The 20,441-nt window shown below is 41.7% G+C and overlaps 1 protein-coding gene across 1 annotated transcript in view; it reads right to left on the bottom strand.

Moving 5' to 3' along the window:
• Positions 1-1,198: 1,198 nt before the first annotated feature.
• NPSR1 (neuropeptide S receptor 1) overlaps positions 1,199-20,441 on the bottom strand; it is a 65,021-nt gene continuing 45,778 nt past the window's right edge. Inside the window, exons 5-9 of the mRNA XM_068935875.1 lie at positions 17,904-18,105; positions 8,569-8,645; positions 6,371-6,460; positions 4,043-4,223; positions 1,199-3,889 (exon numbers count right to left, since the gene is read on the bottom strand). Coding sequence (XP_068791976.1) covers positions 3,796-3,889; positions 4,043-4,223; positions 6,371-6,460; positions 8,569-8,645; positions 17,904-18,105 — 644 coding nt within the window. The 3' untranslated portion in view covers positions 1,199-3,795. The remainder of the gene's footprint in view (positions 3,890-4,042; positions 4,224-6,370; positions 6,461-8,568; positions 8,646-17,903; positions 18,106-20,441) is intronic.

Raw genomic sequence — 20,441 nt, 5'->3', positions numbered from 1 at the left:
AAATAAGTACTAGACTCACTTATGCTTTCCTTGTTTATGCAGCCTTCTTAGAACCTGCTATCAGTGTGGATTTGATGCTTGCAATAGCCGGTGACACTGAAGCTGTATTGTATCAAGGCATTTATGCACCTGTTTCCCATTGAAATGAATTCGTATTTAAATATCTAGATAGCTTGTAAAACAGGGACCCTCACTCATTCAAACCTTGTAATACCTAGATATGTGTACAAAGCTGAATTTTTGTTCTGTGGAAGATGAATCATTCTGCATCATATCAAAAAGTCCAATTTTTTTTCTGTGGAACACAGCTTTGGGGGGGAAACAGTCATGTGGGGACATAAACACCTAGGGAGCCTAGGAGGCAGAGAATTTGGTTGGAAATTATGCATTTGCAAAGAACACTTTTATTCCAGAAACTCATCTTTTTCCCCTGAAATTGTATTGAATAGGTGTAGTGTCCTATGTAAATGTACTCCTTTTCACAAGTGTCATGTTTAAGAAAAAGCAAAATTGTCCGTCCACTTAACGGCAGATACTGCAGAGTCCGTTTTCTAAATATTGAAGTGGAATGCTATGCTGCTAAATGACCAGGCAGCAAAGGGAAAAGTCAGTCTTCATGGAGAGCCATCCAAGAAAAACACTACTGAAAGTGCAGTGTTTCCAACACTGTGTGTATGCAGGGATTGGGACAGGAGGTACCTGTCCAGTACCAACAGCATAAATGAGAATCTGCCTCAGGTTGTGGGATGTATGTATGATTAAGGCAGTAAATGAGTATAGACACCTAGGCTGCTCACACGTGTATACGTATTCGGACCACTGAAATCTGCTCTGTACGCTGCTCAGTTAGTCACAGTGGCTGCTGTATTTCTTGAGCAATATCTGCACCTCTAAGCTCTTGGTCTGCAGTATGCAGGAGGATGCAAAATGCCTCAAGATAGGCTTTTACTTTGTTATTCTTCCATGGTTGCGATATCATTATACATCATTACTAGGGTATACCTACATGGGGATTTGAACATTTTGTTTCATTGTCTTTCATTATTTTTTCCAAAGTAAACATAAAGATGGAAATAGAAATTTCAACAGCAAAACCAGCATGAAAGGCAAAATACAGCCTTGCACTTTTAACAACAGATGGAAATCTGACTAAGAGAACTGGATTTTTAATTAAATCCGAAAATGTGCAAGAGCAAGTTAAAATAGCTTTCCCATTCAGATTTTATTGGCACCTGTCACAGAAAGCACACATCAGGGGGGCTCAGGGGGGATCCTATCAATATGTATAAGTATCTGAAGGGAAAGTGTCAAGAGGATGGGGCCAGACTCTTCCCAGCAGTGCCCAACGACAGAATGAGAGGCAACGGGCAGAAACTGAAACACAGGAAGGTCCATCTGAACATGAGGAAAAACTTCTTGACTGTGAGGGTGACTGAGCGCTGGACCAGGTTGCCCAGAGAGGTTGTGGAGTCTCCTTTGCTGGAGATATTCAGAACTCACCTGGACAGGGTCCTGGGCAATGTGCTCTAGAGGACCCCGCTTGAGCAGGGAGTTGGACTAGATGATCTCCAGAGGTCCCTTCCAACCTCAGCCGCTGTGTGAGTCTGTAAATCAAAGTACTGCTCAAAATTTTGTCTTTTAGGTATTAAGCCTATGAACTCCATTCATAGGAGTTCAAAAATAAGCAGCCAATGTGTTTGTATCAGATGAAAAAGTTAAAAAATATATATAAATGTAACGTTACGAGGCTTAAACCAATAAGTCTACTGTTGGGAACTGGTAAGATGCCAACAAGGAAAAAAGTCATCTAGTCCTTACATACAGTCTATCCAGTGTGCCTGTTGTAAAGCGTGGTGTAGAGTCATGATTTTAATTAGTTTGATGTCAAAATTTAGATATAACAGAACTTTTTAATAATAGAAAGAGAAACCTTACTGACTTGCTTGAGAACATAAAGCTCTATGATCTTATATCTCTCTTATTTAGCAAGAAAGATTATTGTAATATAAGTAACTAAATAAAATTTATTCAGTTCTTGTTTTGCAGGGAACAAACTCATTGTAAAGGATAATAATAATAATTAAAAAAAAAAACCCTGCTTGAACAGATTCCGCTTATGTAATAATGCAAAGCTTGTAGTGAGAGAAAAAAACATAATATGTCAGAAGATCTATTATAATGCACATTGTACAGCTGGTTAGGGTGTATTATCATGCAAACACTTTAACTCGCATTTACAATATAGTCAATATTGAAATCAGTATCATTTACCTACATGCTAAACCTATGTGAGAACATTTTTCTTTAAATCTGAAAGCACTGTAGCAGGAGGGTCCCCTGAGAGCACAGGGAACGAAGCACCCAACCAATAGGGGCACCAAGGTCTCTGCCCAAATGCCTGTGCTCTGTGGACCCTAGGAATGAATACATGAGAGTGCACCATACAAAATAAGTTCCTTATAATTTGAATTTTGCAGTTTCACACAGGCCTTTCTCCACATCTTAGGGTCTCTGAAGATGTATGTCATTTGCAACCATGATTACAGTGGCATGGACTTTTTATGTAGGCACAAGACAGTAAAATACAGATTGCTGTCTGAAGCAGCAGTTTTCATTCCCCTGGGGAGTAGAGAGGACAGCAGCAGTTACGGAAAAAGCATTAGTGGTGCACGCGGCCAAGCAGGGAATGAAGTCTCTATTCAAAAAGCAAGGTATCGTACAAATGCAAACTGTGTTGTGTGTGCTCTTAATGTGCATTTACTGGTTAAAACCTGAGTCCTAAATGACAGGGAAGAATTAAAGCGGAGGGCAGGAACGGCACTGGCCCGATGAGCCAGCGGCAGCCGGGTGAGGGCCATGCAGCCGCGTGGTGGCAAGGTTGATGGGGATGTGCTGAAGTGCCCTGCGTGGGCAGCTCTGCTTGACCAGCGTGAGTGCAGGATCCCCTAAAGGTTGCTGAGGGCGTTGTGATCCGGTGTCACTGAAGCACGTGAGAAACTGAGCACCGCAGGCTTACGTAGGGGCTGGCAAACAGTCTGTTAATACAGTAGCCTAGAGGAAAATAGTTCCCTGGGTGCGTCTTAACGGCAGCGCTGCAGGGGAGCTGTGGTGCTACCGATGCACCAAGGTGAGGTAATATGGACATGCTGCGAGGGACGGAGGAGAAGCAGCTGCATGGAGGGTGCAGCTGGGAGGGCTGGCATGGGCTGAAATGCGGGGCGGGAGATGTGGAAGGCAGTGATCCAGCCCTTTATTGCCCTCTTCTCTGAGTATAGAGTTGTAGGTGGCGGTGTGTGAAAACAAGACAACATCACAGAGCGACGGTGGTGTGTGCTGACGGGAAAAGTGCCAGTGTTTTCATTTTAAGTAGGACTCTCCCTCTGTAATTACTTTTAAATGCTCTTTGCCAGTTATATGAGCCACACGGTACAGTAGACGCCTTTGAAAGACTCCTTAAAAATAGAGAGCAGATTCTGACGAGACTCTGTTTACACTGGCATTTGCCATGTGGTGTACGTACATATTACAGCGCATTTGAAAACAGAGGCCAAAGCGAGCCATCACAGAAGTGATGCATGCAAACTCCTCACACTGAATTGGCTCCAAAGGTGTGCAATTGCTGAAGCTGCGGTACCATCCAAAATACTTATGCTGCAGATAAGAAGGACATGGCTGCTTTTTCCAGTCAGCACACGTGTGATGTCCGCTCACGCTCACAGCACACCGGGCTTGGGAGGGACTGCTCCTTTCCTCATCGCAGGTCCCAGGGTCCTGGTGTGACTTTAGGAGGCGATACTAAATGTATTCTGGTTTGGATAGGACCTGCATCTCTTGCCCTGCATCACTTCTGTCTCTGAAAGTTCCCTCTAGCCTTCTTGTCCTTCTTTCCCTAAAGAAAATAAAAAAGCTGAGAATTAAGACATGCAAAAATAGGTAAATAGTTGGTAAAGCTTAGCAACTGTGTATATGTGTCCCCCTGTCTTCCCTCCCTCCCCCCCCCCCTTTTTAGAGGATAATAACAGTGATAATAAAGGAGTGATACTCGAAAGGAGGGCAGAGACGGTTGCTGAAGATGCAGTATATGAGGGGATTGATGGCACTGTTTAAAGCTGGCAGATTCTGAATAATCACAGATGCATAGAAGCGCTCTTTGGTCTCAGGAAGTAGGTTAAAGTTGTCCAGAATGTCAAAAAGAAAGTAGGGGCTCCAACAGAGAACAAACGCTGTAGTGGAGAGAAAGAGAGAGAGATGGGAAAAGCTTGATGTTAGGTAGTATAGCAATTTAGGGAGGTAATAACTGCACACACAGAGACTGTCATAACACATATATATTTGTTCATGCAGAAATCTCTCTCCCTGCTCACGGTCTTATTTAAGAGAGTAGTTATTAGAATGTGTTTTTTATTTGTCTTTTTTTTATTTTAATGCCCATAAAATATATTATGTGTGCTCCTTTAAGTGTTTAGAGTACACCCTGTAGACATATCAAGGCACTTGTGAACACTACACAACTCATAAAGGGTAAATAGGTAGCCAGTTAAAGCATCATCAGTTATAGCAAAGAGCTCTTTTAATAGCCCCCTGAGCAAACAGCCGACCGCAGTGTACACACCACCAAAGTGCTGCTCGGTGACAGCGCTGCCTATCGCAACTGCCTGGTAAGAAGAAGCTCTTAGACAGCCAGGAGCAGGGAATGGCGCTCTTTCACACCAAATTACAGCAGACCAACACACGACTTTGCATGCTGGTTGCAGGCAGTGTATAGACCGAGCATGAAGGAAGACTTTCTAATTACCGTACTGCAATTTGAGAAGTGAATTTAGGGAAGGGAAAAGAGGACTGCATTGTTCATAGCCCCTGCTTTTGTTCAGAGGTGGCAGATATGAAGAGGCCACAGGTTTACCTGTATTTGCAGGCATAGGGAATGAATCTGTGCCTGATGAATTGCTGTGTTGTCTCCTCTCGCAAAGTCTGCTGATTAAAGAGTTACATAGAAACGCTGGGATGGAGAGCTGCAAGTCTAACCTGTAAGTTCAGGGCGGGCAAAGGTACAGTTATCTCTGCAATCAAAGATGCAATCTCTAGGGGATCCAAACGAGACAACAGAGTGACCCCATGTTTTGTTTCTTGTTACATCAAACCGCATTTCTTAGTTGGCAGTTAACTGAGCACTCACTGAATGTGCAAGGAAGAGGTGAACTATCCTCCTGTTTTCTAGAGTATCAACCCAATCGTGTCTTTGTACACAGACCAGTAAAACTGCAATATGCAGCATCAGTGTGTGAATCGTAGTACTGACTGTGCACAATTTTAAATGACTTTAAAGAAATCTAAGATCGTTAGGTATCTTAATCTTGTTTGCATGCCAAGAGATGTGGAGTGCCTAATATTCTCATGGACCTCTGAAGTATTCAGTATCCCGCTGAGCTCTCACCATCTGATGGCGTGGTTATAGGAGTCATTTCTGCCACAAGCTTTGTGTGACTGGTGCACAGAAAGGGTCTGACACAGCGAAAGTGTACTTGGTCTTCTGAGGAGCATGGACCACCCCAGGATCTCTCACATCTACGCACAATACTGCTAAACAGGGAACTAAGCACCTCACTAGCAGCTATTATTACAAAATCAATCAATCTGAATTTTGTTCAGGATTGGAAAGAGGAACGATCACTGGTCTGTTTTTCAGTGGTAGGCGACGGCTGTCAGCCCTCGGGAATAAGTCGCTTCAGTTGCCTTCCTGCCCGTCTCTGGTAGCTAATCACAAGCCCTGCATGACACTGCCTTTATTTATCGAGACATAATGTCAGTCTCCTAACTCCATCAGGATAATGTCATCTCCCTGGGAGACAGAGGACGCCTGCACTGAGTCATCTGCTGCCTGGTCGGGGAAGGAGAGCTCGTTGTCCCCACCTAGGCAAGCAGCAGCATCAGATTCTACGGCTCTGCATCTCCCTCCTCCCCTTCCCTTCCGTTTCGCTGCCCCAGCTGCCAGCATGCCATATGTATTCTCTAAACTTAAAAGGCAGCTCAGCTGCAAAGTCTTCTGGCAGCCTGGATTACAAGGAGGGACAGCCCTTTCCTTTGTTCCTTTTTTTAGTAATGCCTGCTCCTGTATTCTCTTACATGCACATGACGGGCTGTGCAGATCACTTCCTCTGAGGCGTATGTCAGATGCCTAAATTAGGTGCCTATCAGTCAGTGGAGAGAGGAGGACAAGGTCAGAAGGCAAGTCAGGGGTCTAAATAAAGCGCCTTTTCCAAGTCATTCCCTGCGCTTTACCCTCTCCACTGACGATGGAGGGAGCCAAGGAAGGCTAGCTCCCTACCTCCAGCATCCTCCATAGCTACCAGCTGCGAGGATTTTCACTTACCAAGAATAATTACAACGCTGTACTTGATGGCTTTCACTTTCGCCCTGGATATGAAGCCACGGTTGGTGTAGCTGGCAGAGATTTGGCCATCTGGGAAAAAAAAAAACAGTTCAGCTGGTAAAAGAGTAGGGGTGATGCAGGCATCTCGCAATGCATGCCGCTATGGTCAGGACAGCAGCACATGGCTTGTCCTTCCCAGGTGTCGGTCAGGAATCAGCCCTTCTTGAAATGCAGACACTTGCAAGTCAAGTTGGGCACTCACAAACCTCAGCCATCCAAAATCAGACGTGGAAATGGAAGCAGAGCAAATCTTCCTGCAGCGTGGGGGCATTGTGATCCTCGGCGCTTGGGTGCACAGTCAGGAAAAACTGTGCTTCTGCGCCCAAGTATATCAGTTAGTCTGTTAACCATTTGGCTATCACAGGTACCAACATGCTACCACAGCAGTGTTACAAGAAACATTTTGCGGAAGGAACTGACAATCGTAATGAAGAAAACATAAGAAATAACCTGGCAAAACAGACTACCTGTTCACTTTTTAAATGCATTTCAATTAGAAGGTTGTTAAAAGCTCCAAACTCCATTCCTTTAACCTTTAACTCCTTTTGACGCTTTAGATAGATAATCAATCGAGCATTTTACTCTTCGTGTTGGCTCAGTAATGAAAGAAGAAATGCTGCTAGACTAGCTTTTCAGAAAGGATGTGTGTATTGAATTGAGAAGAAAATTCTGTTCTGTCTCACACCAAGGCTGGTCGATCTCATTTCCTCTGAGGTCACGCTAATGTCTCTGAGAATCAAGTTCTGTATTTGAATAACAGTACTAGCACGACTGTAATAATATGCTTGATTTCATTATTAATGTCAGTATGCTGTTTATGTTGCTGTGTCAGTTAATTTTCTGTCAGTAAATATGCAAGAAGGACATATTTATCAAAATATCTCTAAATTCCTGTAGTCCCAACTTAGATCTGGAATTTTGATGAATGTCATCAGAAATAACTCTGTGCACATAATTTTTTGCACCTCTTTAAAAACAGCACATCAAGGCTGCGTAACATGTGAGAAGAAAATATAAATAAAGGTAAGGTGGGATTTTTGTCAGTGAAACATCCCATCTAGAAGATTGGAAATGGTCCATACTTAATATTACTGGAAGTTACTTGTTGGCTCACAGAGCAGAATATACCACTTAGGTGAGAAGGCTGGTATTTTTTTCAAGTCCTCTTGGTACCAATTGTGTCATTGAGGCAGAAAGGTTAAAAATTGGTCCTGCGTAAGCCTTTCAAAGGAGGAGTAAATTTTTGCAAGATTATAATTGAGAGATAGGTGGTTACGGTGCAAGGATATTGGAGGAGGTGCAGCGCCATGTCAGGATGCTTTGTCCTGTAACAGACATGATCCTACTAAAGGCACATACCAGCAAACATAGTCACCACAGTTTGATGCGTTACCACTCATCACTTAGGTGCAGTAACTGGTTGTGTTCACTATCCTCTTACAATTGTGCTGCAAAATGCATTAGTGAAAAGAAACATACTATTCTTTGGAGTTTCAGATGTTTAGGAGCATGCAACAAAGTTAGTTAATATGGTTCATCTGAGAAACTCTTATGACTCTATTTGTCTGCATTGCCAGTTTGTGATTTCAGAGGACCTTTTTGCGTGACTAAGGGTAGGAATGACAGCTGTCAAGTGAGGATCTTGCACTTTTTAGTGGTTTGTGTTCAGATCCTTTAGCTCAGAACAGTCCAAGCAAGTTTATGGTCTTGGGATGGAAATTTCGGTTCATTTTATTTAATTTTTTTTTTTAGCATTCAGGAGTTTGCTGTCTTGATCAAAATCCACAATTGCAAGAGCATGTAAAAATGCAGCATATTATCTAAATGCTTACCAAATATCTACTAAAAAATTTAAATCTAGAAATGGGCAAAGGTTCTAGGCAGAATAGGGATTTTTACCTTTTAATTCTTTTCTTGCATATGTTTTTCATCGTTTTGCAAATGGGGATTTAGTGTCAAAAGAGAGACAGTAAACATGATAAAAAGGAGGTATGGATGAGCAGTTAGAGAAAACCTGTTCCCATCATAGGGAGACTTGGAGGCCGATGCAACGTTGTGTGTTCAGATATTCCCAGATTTGGTGGGACAGTCCCGATTTGACTCATGCAGCTAGAGAGCACGTGTGTGCTGAGACTCACCAGGACAGCTAGATAGGACGACAGCCTGAGCTTTACTCTTCATCCAGATTGTTCGAATCACAATTGAGTATATGACGCTACAGTAGGGAAAGAGTCATTGATATTATGAGGCACAGAAAATTTGACTAACATCCCAGTCATTCATGCTGTGTGAATATACATATCTATCTGTATGGAGCTCATGGAGGTGGCAGGACTTCAGAGTAATAATAACAACAACAGCAATAACAGACAAAATATGACTCCCCTGTAGTAGTTTGCACAAGCAGACCTGAAGCGTTTTCACGATGGGAGCTGTTTTCGTTGTCCTGGCTTTATGGATGTTAAATCTGAGATGCAGAGAAATGAAATGATTCAGCCCTGATCCCACAGGCGTTGTTTGTTGGCAGTTTCTAGCCAGCTGGGGCCAAGTCTGCCTGGTTACCAGCTCCACCCAGGAGGCACCTGATTCCCATGTGGGCCTGCGCGTGCTTTCCGTGGGAGGTGCAAAGGGAAAACTAGCCCTGAAATAGGAGATGCAAGCTGGGGGACTGCTGGCATTGGGAAGCCTAGTGTAGGTGGGTGTAAAGGTCTGTTCTGGGGTTACTTTGGGAATGTGAGGCTAAAGAATAAATTGGTACCCTGAATGAAGGAGGTAAGGGCAAGATCCAGTAGAAGATGCCAGTACTGCAGTGCTTGCTTTTTGGATCAAGGTCCTAGGAGTGAAATTGAGGAGCTCAAAAGTAGCAGGTGGGTGGGGAGAGTTAAATGATACAAAATCAGATCCTCCACAGTTGAAGAGAATATACATATGCTTTTAATGGGAAAGATGAAAAGTGCTCCAGTTCACAACAACCTTGGATAAATATGGCCTTTCCCTAGGTGATAAGAACTGTGGAGTTGAATGTATTTATTACTGAATGGGTAAAAAGAATTTCTTTCAGCTGAAGAACTGTTTGAACCCACATACTGGATGAAGATGTTACCCTTTTAGCAGTTTATATATTTAAAAAAACCCAAAACCACAAAAATCATGGCTTATTTTGTGTCCCTTTCCTCCTGCAAGTTTGGCTAATGTACGGGTAAAATCACTAAGCAAAAACATACTTCTGAGTGGTAATTTCCTTTTTAGTTGGGTAGGGCAGGTTAAAAAAAATTAATATATTTCAGCTAATGCACTTGGGTTGCCATGTTTTCCCAGTATAAAAACCCAGTGTCATAACAGAAATTGTCACGTGCAGTTTGCTGTACGCCATGGTGTTTGGCTGGGCCTGGGGCAGCCTGAGCATTAATTGCTATAAGCCTTACTGGTGAGTCTTTGAAAAGGGTGCAGCTCTGGAGGCTAATTCTAGGGGTTTTACAGAGACCAAGAGGTGATTGGTATATTATCATATGACTTACTTTTTTATTATCGAAAGAGAAATTATTCTTATGAGAGCATTCAGACTAATATACGAGCCTTTCCTGCAGCACTCTCATTATTGGATACGCTTGCAAGGGTAGTATTTGTGTGTGATGAAGGTTTCCTTTTTGTGCAGGTTTGAGCCATTACGTTTCCGGACACGGTAGGTGAGAGCTGGAGGTCTGATGTGACGTCGGGGCTGTGCAGCAGGGCAGTAGCATACTTACTCTGGGAGGATTTTGTATGCATCTGCCACGGACTCCAGCTTGCCCTTTTTAATCCCTTCAGAAGTCCAGCATGGCTCCCAGCTGACTCAAACATTTTCCTTTTATCTTCTGGCTTTTCAAGAACCTGTTTGTTTATCAGCTGGTACACTTGAGAGTTCCTTTGTACTTTGTACTGACAATAGTTGAAAATTGGTGCATCATTTCTCTTTTGATTGTTCCAATGAATAAGAATGTATTATAATGATAATTGTCGTTATCTCAAGAAAATTTTAAGAAAATGTCTGCCCAACTCCTATGAATCCTGTTTGCATTTTATCACTATCCTGATATCGCTAGACTGTTCCTTTCATATGCAGTCAGAATCATATCCTCTCTGATTTAGATCCTGTTGGACACATCCCAGACAGGATGCCCAGACACCAGGATGAAGGAGCCTAACTCTGAAGTTAAGTGATGCTCTGATGAGAGAGAGCAGGTCCTGGACACTCTTTATGGCTTTTTTTTTTTTTGCCTTTTTTCTTTTTTCTTTTTTTTTTTTTTTACCTAATGGCAGTTCAATGTGAAATGTATACATGGCAATGAGAAGAAAGGTGAAATATTCAGACTTCCTACTTTCAGCCATGTGCCCTAATGATTGAATTATGAGGACAGGCTTCTCACTTGCTCTCCTTCCAGCCATAGAAATCCTGCCCTCTTGGCTGCAGAGCTTGATAAGAGCAAGCCTTTCGCAATATGCAGATATAGCAGCTTTCTTTTTAATATACCAGTAGAGGGGTTTGACAGTGGGCCCTGGCATACACTTGTCATTTCATGTATGAGTTACATGCTTCTTCACGGGAATCCTTAATTTTCAGAAGTGCAGGGCAAAGGTAATTCCTGGTATAATCCAGGGACTTAAAAAGTGTTGCCAGTATAATGGATTTATTTTGCTGTTTTTGCCTCTATTCCTCTTTTCTCTATAACTGGGTCTACAGGAGCCGTCCTTATTGGGAGGAGTCCAGCAGTGGTGGACACTGCTGTTGAGGAAAGAGGAATCACTTGTCACATTAGGGACACTTCTCAGTGGCTACTCTGCCAGCCATAATTGTGCCTTGATGCCTTGATCTTTCCAGGACTCCAGATCTTATTAATGCCTAATCTTTTTTTCTCTTGCTGTTGTGGCACAGAGCTAAACAACTGGAGTTTCTAGAAATGTATCAGTCAAAATTGAAGAACATCGAAGGCACCTACTGAGGTATTTCAAAGCCGTAACAAGAAAGTAGATGTTTATGGAGCAAAAGGTGTATTTTGCTTTCAAGGGAAAAGAAGATTTCTTGCAGAATGTGCTTGTAGATGCTTTTCTTCCTTTAAAAGGTGGATAGAGGGGTAAGTGGTGGTTGGTAAAATCTTAAAGGGCAAGAAGAAATTCCTGCTTGATGAAAAATGAAATGGCAGTTGGACAAATAAGAGGTGGACAGGTGAGAGTTGGTATTCAGATGGACAGGAGTGTGTTGGGCAACGGTGTGCACCATTCTGTCCCTTCGTAGTCTTTGGGTTTTCTCCTTTTGTTATCAAGTTCCTTAGTATTCACTGTCAAGAGGTACAAGCACACCATACACGCGTGCAGGGCAAGCCTGTAATTGTAAAAAACCTTATTTTCCAACACATGGAACTTCAAAATTTGCCTGTGTGCCACCTGCTGTGCTGCTGGGTGAGTTCTTGTTGCCACTGGGAGATTTGATGTATGGTTCATTAGGTCCAGATTTTACTAGATTTCTTTGTTTCTGTATGTGCTTAGAGCACTGTTCTTCAAGCCCTAACCGGTGATTCTTGAGGGCTATATATGTGTTATGGTCGCAAAGATTTTAATACATACTATGATATTAAAATAATATCTGAGTTGCTATGGCCCACTATTTGCAGCTGAGGGGCTAAAAAAAGGGAGGAAAGCGCTCAGATGAAGTAGTCAGATCTGGGCTGAAAACGAATCCAATCCTTTTTGAGAAGGAGTTGCTCAGACTGTGGTGATGACAAGATAGAAAGGACGTGCTGTTGATTTGAAATTATAGTGATTTTTTTCTGGCCCTGAGAAGTCACCTACCTGTGTAGAGGTGGCAGAAAAATAAAAGAATATGTTTCAGACTGTGGATGTAACTTGGCAAATTAAATTCATTGCATCTCCAAAAGCAATTTAGCTTGATCCAAATTGTGAAGAACTAAGATGCTTGTTCATTGTAGCATGTTATTAGTTAATGGCACTGGTTAATTCATACTCCATCAGTAATTACAGCAGTCTTTGCTACTGTAACTAACTAACTAACTGATGTTTAGTCATACAAATCCTACTGTGAGTCAATTCCCACTCTGTCTTTTCTTAATTTCTAGATCATTTTTCTTTTGAAAAATAAAATGTCTGCTGGTTAAGCTAAGTTTTTACATTAACAATCATTATAAGAATTATTGATCTGCCTACTCTTTACGCACAGACTTTTTAAATTTTACATTAACTAGTTGCATTATGATAGCATCCCATCCAGTCTCAACATTTACTAGTAAAGTGAGCCCTTACAATGCCAAAAAGTAAGGGTACTTTAAGTTCCCTACTAATTGCGTTTATCATCCAGCGTTGGCTATTTTTCCTTGTGTTTTATTTGTAATGCAACTGCATTATGTTTTATGGTAGCTAATTTAAAGGATCATTTATCCAAGGCAAAAATCATATGTAACTTTATCCAGACAAATGATTGTAGGCATATGTAATAGATGAGTGAATAACAGGTAGATATGTGCAAGACCTAGGCTTTTTTATTTTTAAGTGGAAATTGCAGGCAAACACGATTGCAATCGTTGAGTCAAGCTCAAAAAATACCTTTGTTATTGTTATTAATGTGGTTTTTATTCTTACTATTTAGTTCAGACAACTGCTATTTATTTCATCTACTCTTTATCTCATTGAAGTGCCTTGTTTTGAGCTCCGTATTTTATCTTTTAATTTATTATGTTTTTTCCCTTCTAGTTATTTTTCCTCTGCTCCAAAGCAAATGTTCTCTTTGGAATTTTGATTTCAAATGGTGGATAGATCTTTTTTTCACTATACTTCAAGAGGTACTTCTGTGATTTTTAAAACTTGCATCTGGAATTATATTAGATAAATATCTATGTATTGCATTTGTGAAGTTAAAATACAGAAAATATATTATTGGTGAATAACAGCTAAAAAGAACAAAGCCGAATTTCTGAATATCCAAATGACAGAATATAATTATAGTTTGGCACAGAGCAGTGATACAGAACAGAAAGCCCATAACGGTCTTGTTTCCCCATCACAGCACCTGGGAGAGCCAGGTACAAATGTTTATAGGAGAGAAGTCTGTACGCTTGATTTGACCTATCTTTAACCTCTGTTCAGCAATGCCAAATATATATAAATATATGACACACACATTTTTTATATATATATTAAAATATATATTACATATATATTATATATATATTTAAATATATATATATATACACATGCACCCTTAAATATCTCTTTCTGAGATTTGCTTGGCATTTCTCAGTGTGGGATAAATGGCTTTGGTTATAGCTGGTGACACTTGTCCAAACATAGGAGAGAACATATTACTGCAGATTGCCTAATTCATTTTTCTGATCTTTTTGGTAGGCTGACAATATAAACTACAGAATAAGTGGCAGTTTAGTCTAAAGTTTATTATAAACAAGAAGGAAAAACAGGTCAAAATTTTAAATGCTGTAAGGAAGAACACGATGCAGGTTATTTGGCTCTAACCAACACTAAGGAAAAAGGGGAGCTTTTAGATGGAAAGAACAAACACTCTTTCCTTTTCTCAGCTCTCAAAGCTAACCACACACTTGGGTTAAAAATTTAATCGGAGCTTTTCATTATCTTTTCAGTATTCAGGTCTTGTTCATTCTTATTATAATCACACATAATGTTCGCTGTAGAACCACAAACTACATGATAAATGATTGCTGAGACCCTGGTTGTGAAGAAGTGGTAGGAACAGACCTTCCTACAATACAAGTCTTTCTGGACGGTTCTAGTTTTGTTAGTAGATTGCCCTTTTGTTAAAAAGAAAAAGAGAGGGAGAGAGAGACAGACAGACAGATTGTTGTTTTCTTATAGTTCTCATTTTGGCTTGGAATCTGTAGGGTTTGCTCACATTGCGTCAGGAGGATTATCTCATAAGTGGAAGGGCTTTTCACAATGAACGTGAAGGTTATCAACTAAATAATTCATTTCACGTGCTGGGATGTTATGAGTAACCTAAGTCCCTGTGAATTAGCTGAACGGTGTGTCAGGAGCACACGGAATCAGCTCCGCTACGAGTGAGTGGTTGGATGAGAGAAGCTTAAAAGATGATGGTACCTGGACTGTAACAAGGGAAAACTGCTCAGCCAAAGTGGCATATTTAATACAGGGTGAAGTTTGGCACCTGAAAAGTAGAATTTTCTCTCTTGTATGCACTTTGGATGAACGGCCCCAGAAAAAGTGCTGCCATCAGTAAACTACTTTGCTCTGGAGTGAACAGGCTTTCTACAGATTCAGGAGGTGGAACTAATTTAGAATTAATCCCGCCAGAACAGTGTCCCAAATTGTGTCGTGCACCTGCAGTGCAGTTCAATCAAAATGCTGTGGAGGAGAAAATAAAGTAGTTGTGCAAACAAAACTGAATTATTACAGAAAAAGCCATACTCTTTCTCTGCGTGCTGCCTGCATTGTGAAGCTTTACTTCCTCAGTAAGTGCTGGATGCATCTTGACTACATATTTAGTCTTATTCCCTGCTTCTTAGATACTATTTCTTGATTTTCAGTTACACATTTATTGACTGTGTCTCCGCTGTCATGTTATGGCATTTTTTACAGAATCTTCATAAAATGCCTTCCTTAATTTACTAAATAGCACATTTCATTTTTATAGTTAACCTTTCAATAGAGTAGCACGTAGCTAGAACCTATCTGGTATCTCTCTCACCCTTTTGAAACAGTGTCTCTTTGGCAATCAAATTTACTGTGCATCTGAAAGTATTAAGTCAAACAGTGCTTTTGAGGAGAAAGAGAGTTTCTGCATATGTTAGCAGCCGTTCCAGACATCCTTTAGGTGCAAACTGCATACCGGGGTATTTACATGTTGCAGCCAGATTAGGTGGATGAGTTTTAAACTCCAGGATTTGCCAACAATTTTAGAGGAACAGACAATGTGCCTTGAGGCTACGCTGACAAATGTTTTACAGAAGCATCAGCTGGGCAGTTGCAGCCCTCAGTTTTATGCTCGGAAATTCAAAACTGGAAAACATAGTTTAAAAAATAGTCATTTCTTTCTAAACTGGATGGCATGTGTTGTTCATGGTGTCTCTGCTGATTTTGTCCTGATGGTAATCCTCTTTTTAAATGGTTTTAGTCCTCTCTCTCTCTCTCTCTCTCTCTCTCTCTCTCTCTCTCTCTCTCTCTATTCTGAAGAAAATAATATCACTGACATGTAGAGATACATGGGCACAAAAATTCTTCCAGGGTGCCCACCCCTTCCCTCCTCGCAGTGCCTAGCACTTAGGACCTGTTAATAATTTGACCTCAGCACTTGCGTTAGCGTATGCTGAACTCGGAAACACGTTTGAACAGGCGATGGGCAGCGCTCTGCCCTGTGGCGCGGAGGCTGGTGCTTTAAGTTCCTGTAGTGCCATAAACTTCTTGTGTGAAAGTCACTTGAGGTTACAGCTGCCAAAAGTTTAGGACGTTTTCTTTGTGTCTCAACTGTCAGGGCGAATTCATGACACGCTGCATCTCCTTCCTCTTGTGTCAGCTGACCTGGTTTGAATATCTTTTTTGACAGGGAGGAGAAGCCTTTTGTTGCCAAAAATGTATACGTGGTATGTAAAAGAGAGTGGCTGATCTGTGATGACAAGTGTGCATTTCTGCAAATGCGAGTATGAAAGAGAGATTTTTATGCATCTAGGGAATGACCGATAAGTTGATGGGTTGTAGACCTTTTCCCTGAAACATTTTAAAATGCTGGATCAGATTTCCTGATTGTTAACCATTTAAGAAAATGCAGAACAAAACTCCACAAATAATTGCTGGCCTCAAGTTCTTCTAGAGTCATTGGTTGCACAAAGTTAAATTATTTTTGTTTTTTACGTGTGTTTATTCTGTCTACTGGTAAAGGTGGGCTGCAGGTTCACCCACATCTTTATTCGCATGTTCCCAAGATTAATTTTTGGTTTTTTTTTTAAACTAGGCTAGTTTTAAGATACAGAACAACAGAGAGGAAGGAATGATCCTGTCTAGGAAAGAAGAGCATTTGGATAATCCGGGAGGAGTTTTCTTTCTACTGCTATGATATTCTTTGTTTAAGAACAGGTTTGTTTATTGTTTATATCTGTGCAATCTGACACAAAGAAAGGAAGGTTTAGCAAATTAATGTGTTATAAGCAAAGTATAAAAGTTGTCCCTTCGCTCTAGGGAGCAACACTGGCCAGCGTTGACTCCATATCGAAAAGTCAGCTAGATGAGTTGACTGAAGCCGCAGAACTAAATCTCTGTGATTAAACTGTACGAAACTTCGAGGCCCAAGTCAGTTGAAAAGGAACTTAAAAAAAGAGCACAGGCTTTAGTATTTAGCTTATCTCGCTAGTTCTGTCATCGTGTAGGAAAGACCAAAACCACCTGCTCCCCTCAAGGGCACGGATGGAGCAGGCAGCTGAGGGAGATGCCTGGCTCGCTGCCCACTGCGCGCGCGAGAAAAGCAGCGCGGCCATGAGAGGTGTCTGCAGGACCTGCAAACGCCGCTCTTCCTTCATAGCCCAAAAAGCTTGACACCAAATTACAGGAAAGAAAGGCATCCCAGCAAGTTGTCTTTACCACTAAAAAGGAGAGACAGACATGAGGAACTTCTGTGCTGAAAGAGGGGAAAAAAGAGGCAAAAAGGAAAAGAGTACATCTGGGCTCTGCTAGGAGAAGCTGCCGCCACCGCCAGCCCCTCAGGGCTCTTGAGGTGGTTCCACAGCAGTGTTTGACTGTGCTTTTGTACCGGTAGCTCCTCATGGCTAAATAATTTTTGTTCAAAACAAAGTGGCTAGTGGTAGTGGCCCCAGAGGAAGGCAATAACAGTCACAGAGCACCGAGCAGGGTTTGGGATACTGACTGACCGCAGTTTAAAACGGCATGCTGCTCCTGATTGCCTTTGTGATTTTGGGCACATTGGTGTTAAATAGTTGTGGTTCAGGTTTCCCATTACAAAATGGGAAGGATTTTGTTTGTTCACTTTTTAAAATGGGCTTGACAGCCTCAAATTATTGGGGGTTTCTTCCGGACCCTGGTGAATAAATATAATTCTAGTACAATGAAGCATGAGAGCTTCATTTTGTTGTAACTAGAATAAGTGCAGTTTCTGTTCTTACATTAAATCTGTGCTTTGTCATAATACTTGTACACTGTATTTGTAAAGATATATTTCAAGCCTAAAGCTCTAGAGATAAGTGGACACATTTGGAGATTCAGTTCTTGTTCAGAAAAAATGCCTCTAGCTATTAATACCATGTGGAGAGCACCCCGGCCATCTACAGTGACCTGTGCAGCATGTGATGCAACCGAAGCAGCTTTAAGGCAGGTATGGAAATGAAAACCTAATAAATGAGGTAAATTAAAGCGTTAAAACTGATTGCACACTCAACAGCTTTCACCACACAGTCGCTGACTACAGTTCTCTTCCCGGTACCAGACTTACCTGATAATGATCAAAGGAATGAAGTACACCAGGAAAGCAACCACCGTCATGTAGGGGATCCAGTAGGAGTCATCGGGCCAGAGCGCCCAGCATTGCACTTCCCCGTTGGAGAGCTGCCGTTTCCCAAAAATAATCAGAGTCGGTATCGAAAACAGGAAAGAGAGGCTCCAGGCCACTCCAATAAGAACTTTCGCCTGCCTTTCTGTTCAACAGATTTAAACAGACTGTGTTAATGCGGGTGCTGGTGCTGCTGGCCCTTTGTAGCAATGCTGAACGAAGGGCAGGGAGGAAGAGGAGGAAACGGGGTGTAGGAAGTGAATTTTGGTTTGCAGCCTATTGAAGCTGAAAAGACTGCGCAGGAGAATTTCACGATAAAAAGTTGTTTCCTTACAGGCTTGGATTTTAACAGTTTTATTTAAAGACACTAAGAGGCCATTGAATAAGAAGTGTTAGACAAAGGCCCTGGTCAGGGTCAGCAAGTCAGAAACGTGAGGTGTAAAAAATTGTGCTCTGACCACTTCACAGACGAGTGGAAGATCCCATGGGTCTGCCTATGGCAAGCGCTTACTCCGGTGTCGCAAAGCTGGGGTCCATACAGGACTTGAACAGAGAAGAAGTAGCCTTTGTCCTACATGTGTCAGAGGAAGGCTGAGATCGGGAAGTGCAGGTTCAAGACATGAGCTGGGCTGGAGCGTGCAGAGGTCCTAACATACTGTGGGGAAAATATGTTCTCCTCGGAAGGGAAGTTAAACATGTTGATGCATCTGGCAGTGAGAAAGTTCAGAAAACATTTCCTTTCAGAAAAGTCGAAACTGCCTCTGCTCAGGCTCAAAGCAAAACCACACAGCCAGCTGCCTTTACCTCCCTGCTGCCCCTCACTGCCCCAAGGAGACGTGGCCCCAGAAAAGCTGCAATAGCCCAGGTGTCTCCTGAAGAGGTTGCCCTGAGGGGCCCTGTGGCATGCCAGGGATCAGACCCCGCTTCTGCCGATGGGCATGTGCCCAAACGGTGCCAAGGAGGGGCGACTCTTGAAAGGGGCAGACAGTGCTGGCCTGGTGCTGGCGTGCTCAACCCTGTTTTATTTGCTTGTATAGGTGCCACCTGGAGATCCTGCTGGACCTCAAGGCGAGGATCGGGAGCTCGAGGATCCCCAGAGAGTTTGCACATCTAGGCTACTGCCTCCCTTCAACTTTTGCTCTCCTTTGCTGCCAAGCAGGAAAAACCGGTCAGAAAGCAGGTGACGCCTGACAGCAACCATGGCATTTTTCTAAAAACCAGTGGGTTGAAAGAAAAAGCCCTACAGCTTTTAGGTTCCAAAAAACCTGCATCTCGTGGCTCAAATCCGTGTAACTGTAGCCACAAAGTGGAGGGGGAGTGCTGGCCTGTGGTGCACCAGTGATCAACAGCAGCAGTTGCCCCTCTCCAGTTAGGCTGCTACAGGAACAGGAGGGGACAGATTTTGATCCCAGACAGCTTTGGTGTTGAAATATTTTCTTGTCCTACCTGCCTGCAAAATACCTGGGGTTGTGCATGGAAATAGAAAATCACTTTAAAGTATGCATATCAAGAAGAACGTTTTCGCTCCTTGAGGCTCAAGAAGCAATATGAAAGCAAATAGGAGAAGCATTCAAAAAGTAATTTTACGCTTTATAAAACATCAGTTGCAAATATTCATTTATCCTACTCATTTTTAAATGCTACCCATGTTCAGTAAAATACAGCCTTGCTAATCTAGGCCTTAAGGGAACTCTGAAGACATCTACCTAAGTGAGAGGGTTAGATTAAGTCTATAAATATTGCACAGGCAGAGGAAAACTGTGAAGTTTTGCAAAGTGTAACAGAAAAAACTTAACAAAAGGAATGTAAGGAGCAAGTATCACAAAATATTTGCTGACAGACCTTTCACACTGTGAACTAGCTACTTAAACAACACACATAGGAACTTCAGTGGGGTCCATGTGTACGGGAAAAGATTATATTTGGTTAATGTACTTTATTTTTTGTATTGCTTAGCTACACCCTTAATTTGAAGACAGTTGGGCAGTTTGGATTTGGCAAGAGGGTTATTTTATCTTTATGTCTGATAAAACAGCTGTAATTTTCATTTATCTTCCTTTTTAAATATTTCTCATTTTTGGTAGAATATGGTATTGCTTTTCTAAAAGGCTTTATGGAAAACTGATAACATCTAGGTAAGAGATGTTTTGTTTTATCTGACTAATGTTAATTCGCTGCCTCATAAGTAGGGTTTTTTTTCCACATTATGCTTTTAATAAACGCTCTAAAAATATGTTGCAGCTAGGAAATCACATGACTAGAACTAAGTAAAGTGTAGATGGAGTCTAATAAACAAACACATTTCTACATATGAACTTCCACTCAATCAATCTCAAAACTTTTAAAAAATATTTTTGCTATTTATAAACATATAAGCATTTATAAAGCGTTTAATGCACTGAAATGGTCAAGACTAGCACCCAGCATTGGAGCAGGAATCTCAGTCATGCCTTCTGCTCCCAGCTTTGGCCTTGACTCTTT

Source organism: Struthio camelus, chromosome 2 (genome assembly GCF_040807025.1).
Source record: "Struthio camelus isolate bStrCam1 chromosome 2, bStrCam1.hap1, whole genome shotgun sequence".
Taxonomy (NCBI): domain Eukaryota; kingdom Metazoa; phylum Chordata; class Aves; order Struthioniformes; family Struthionidae; genus Struthio; species Struthio camelus.
Note: the sequence above shows the minus strand (reverse complement) of the source record. Positions and strands in the feature narration are given on the sequence as shown.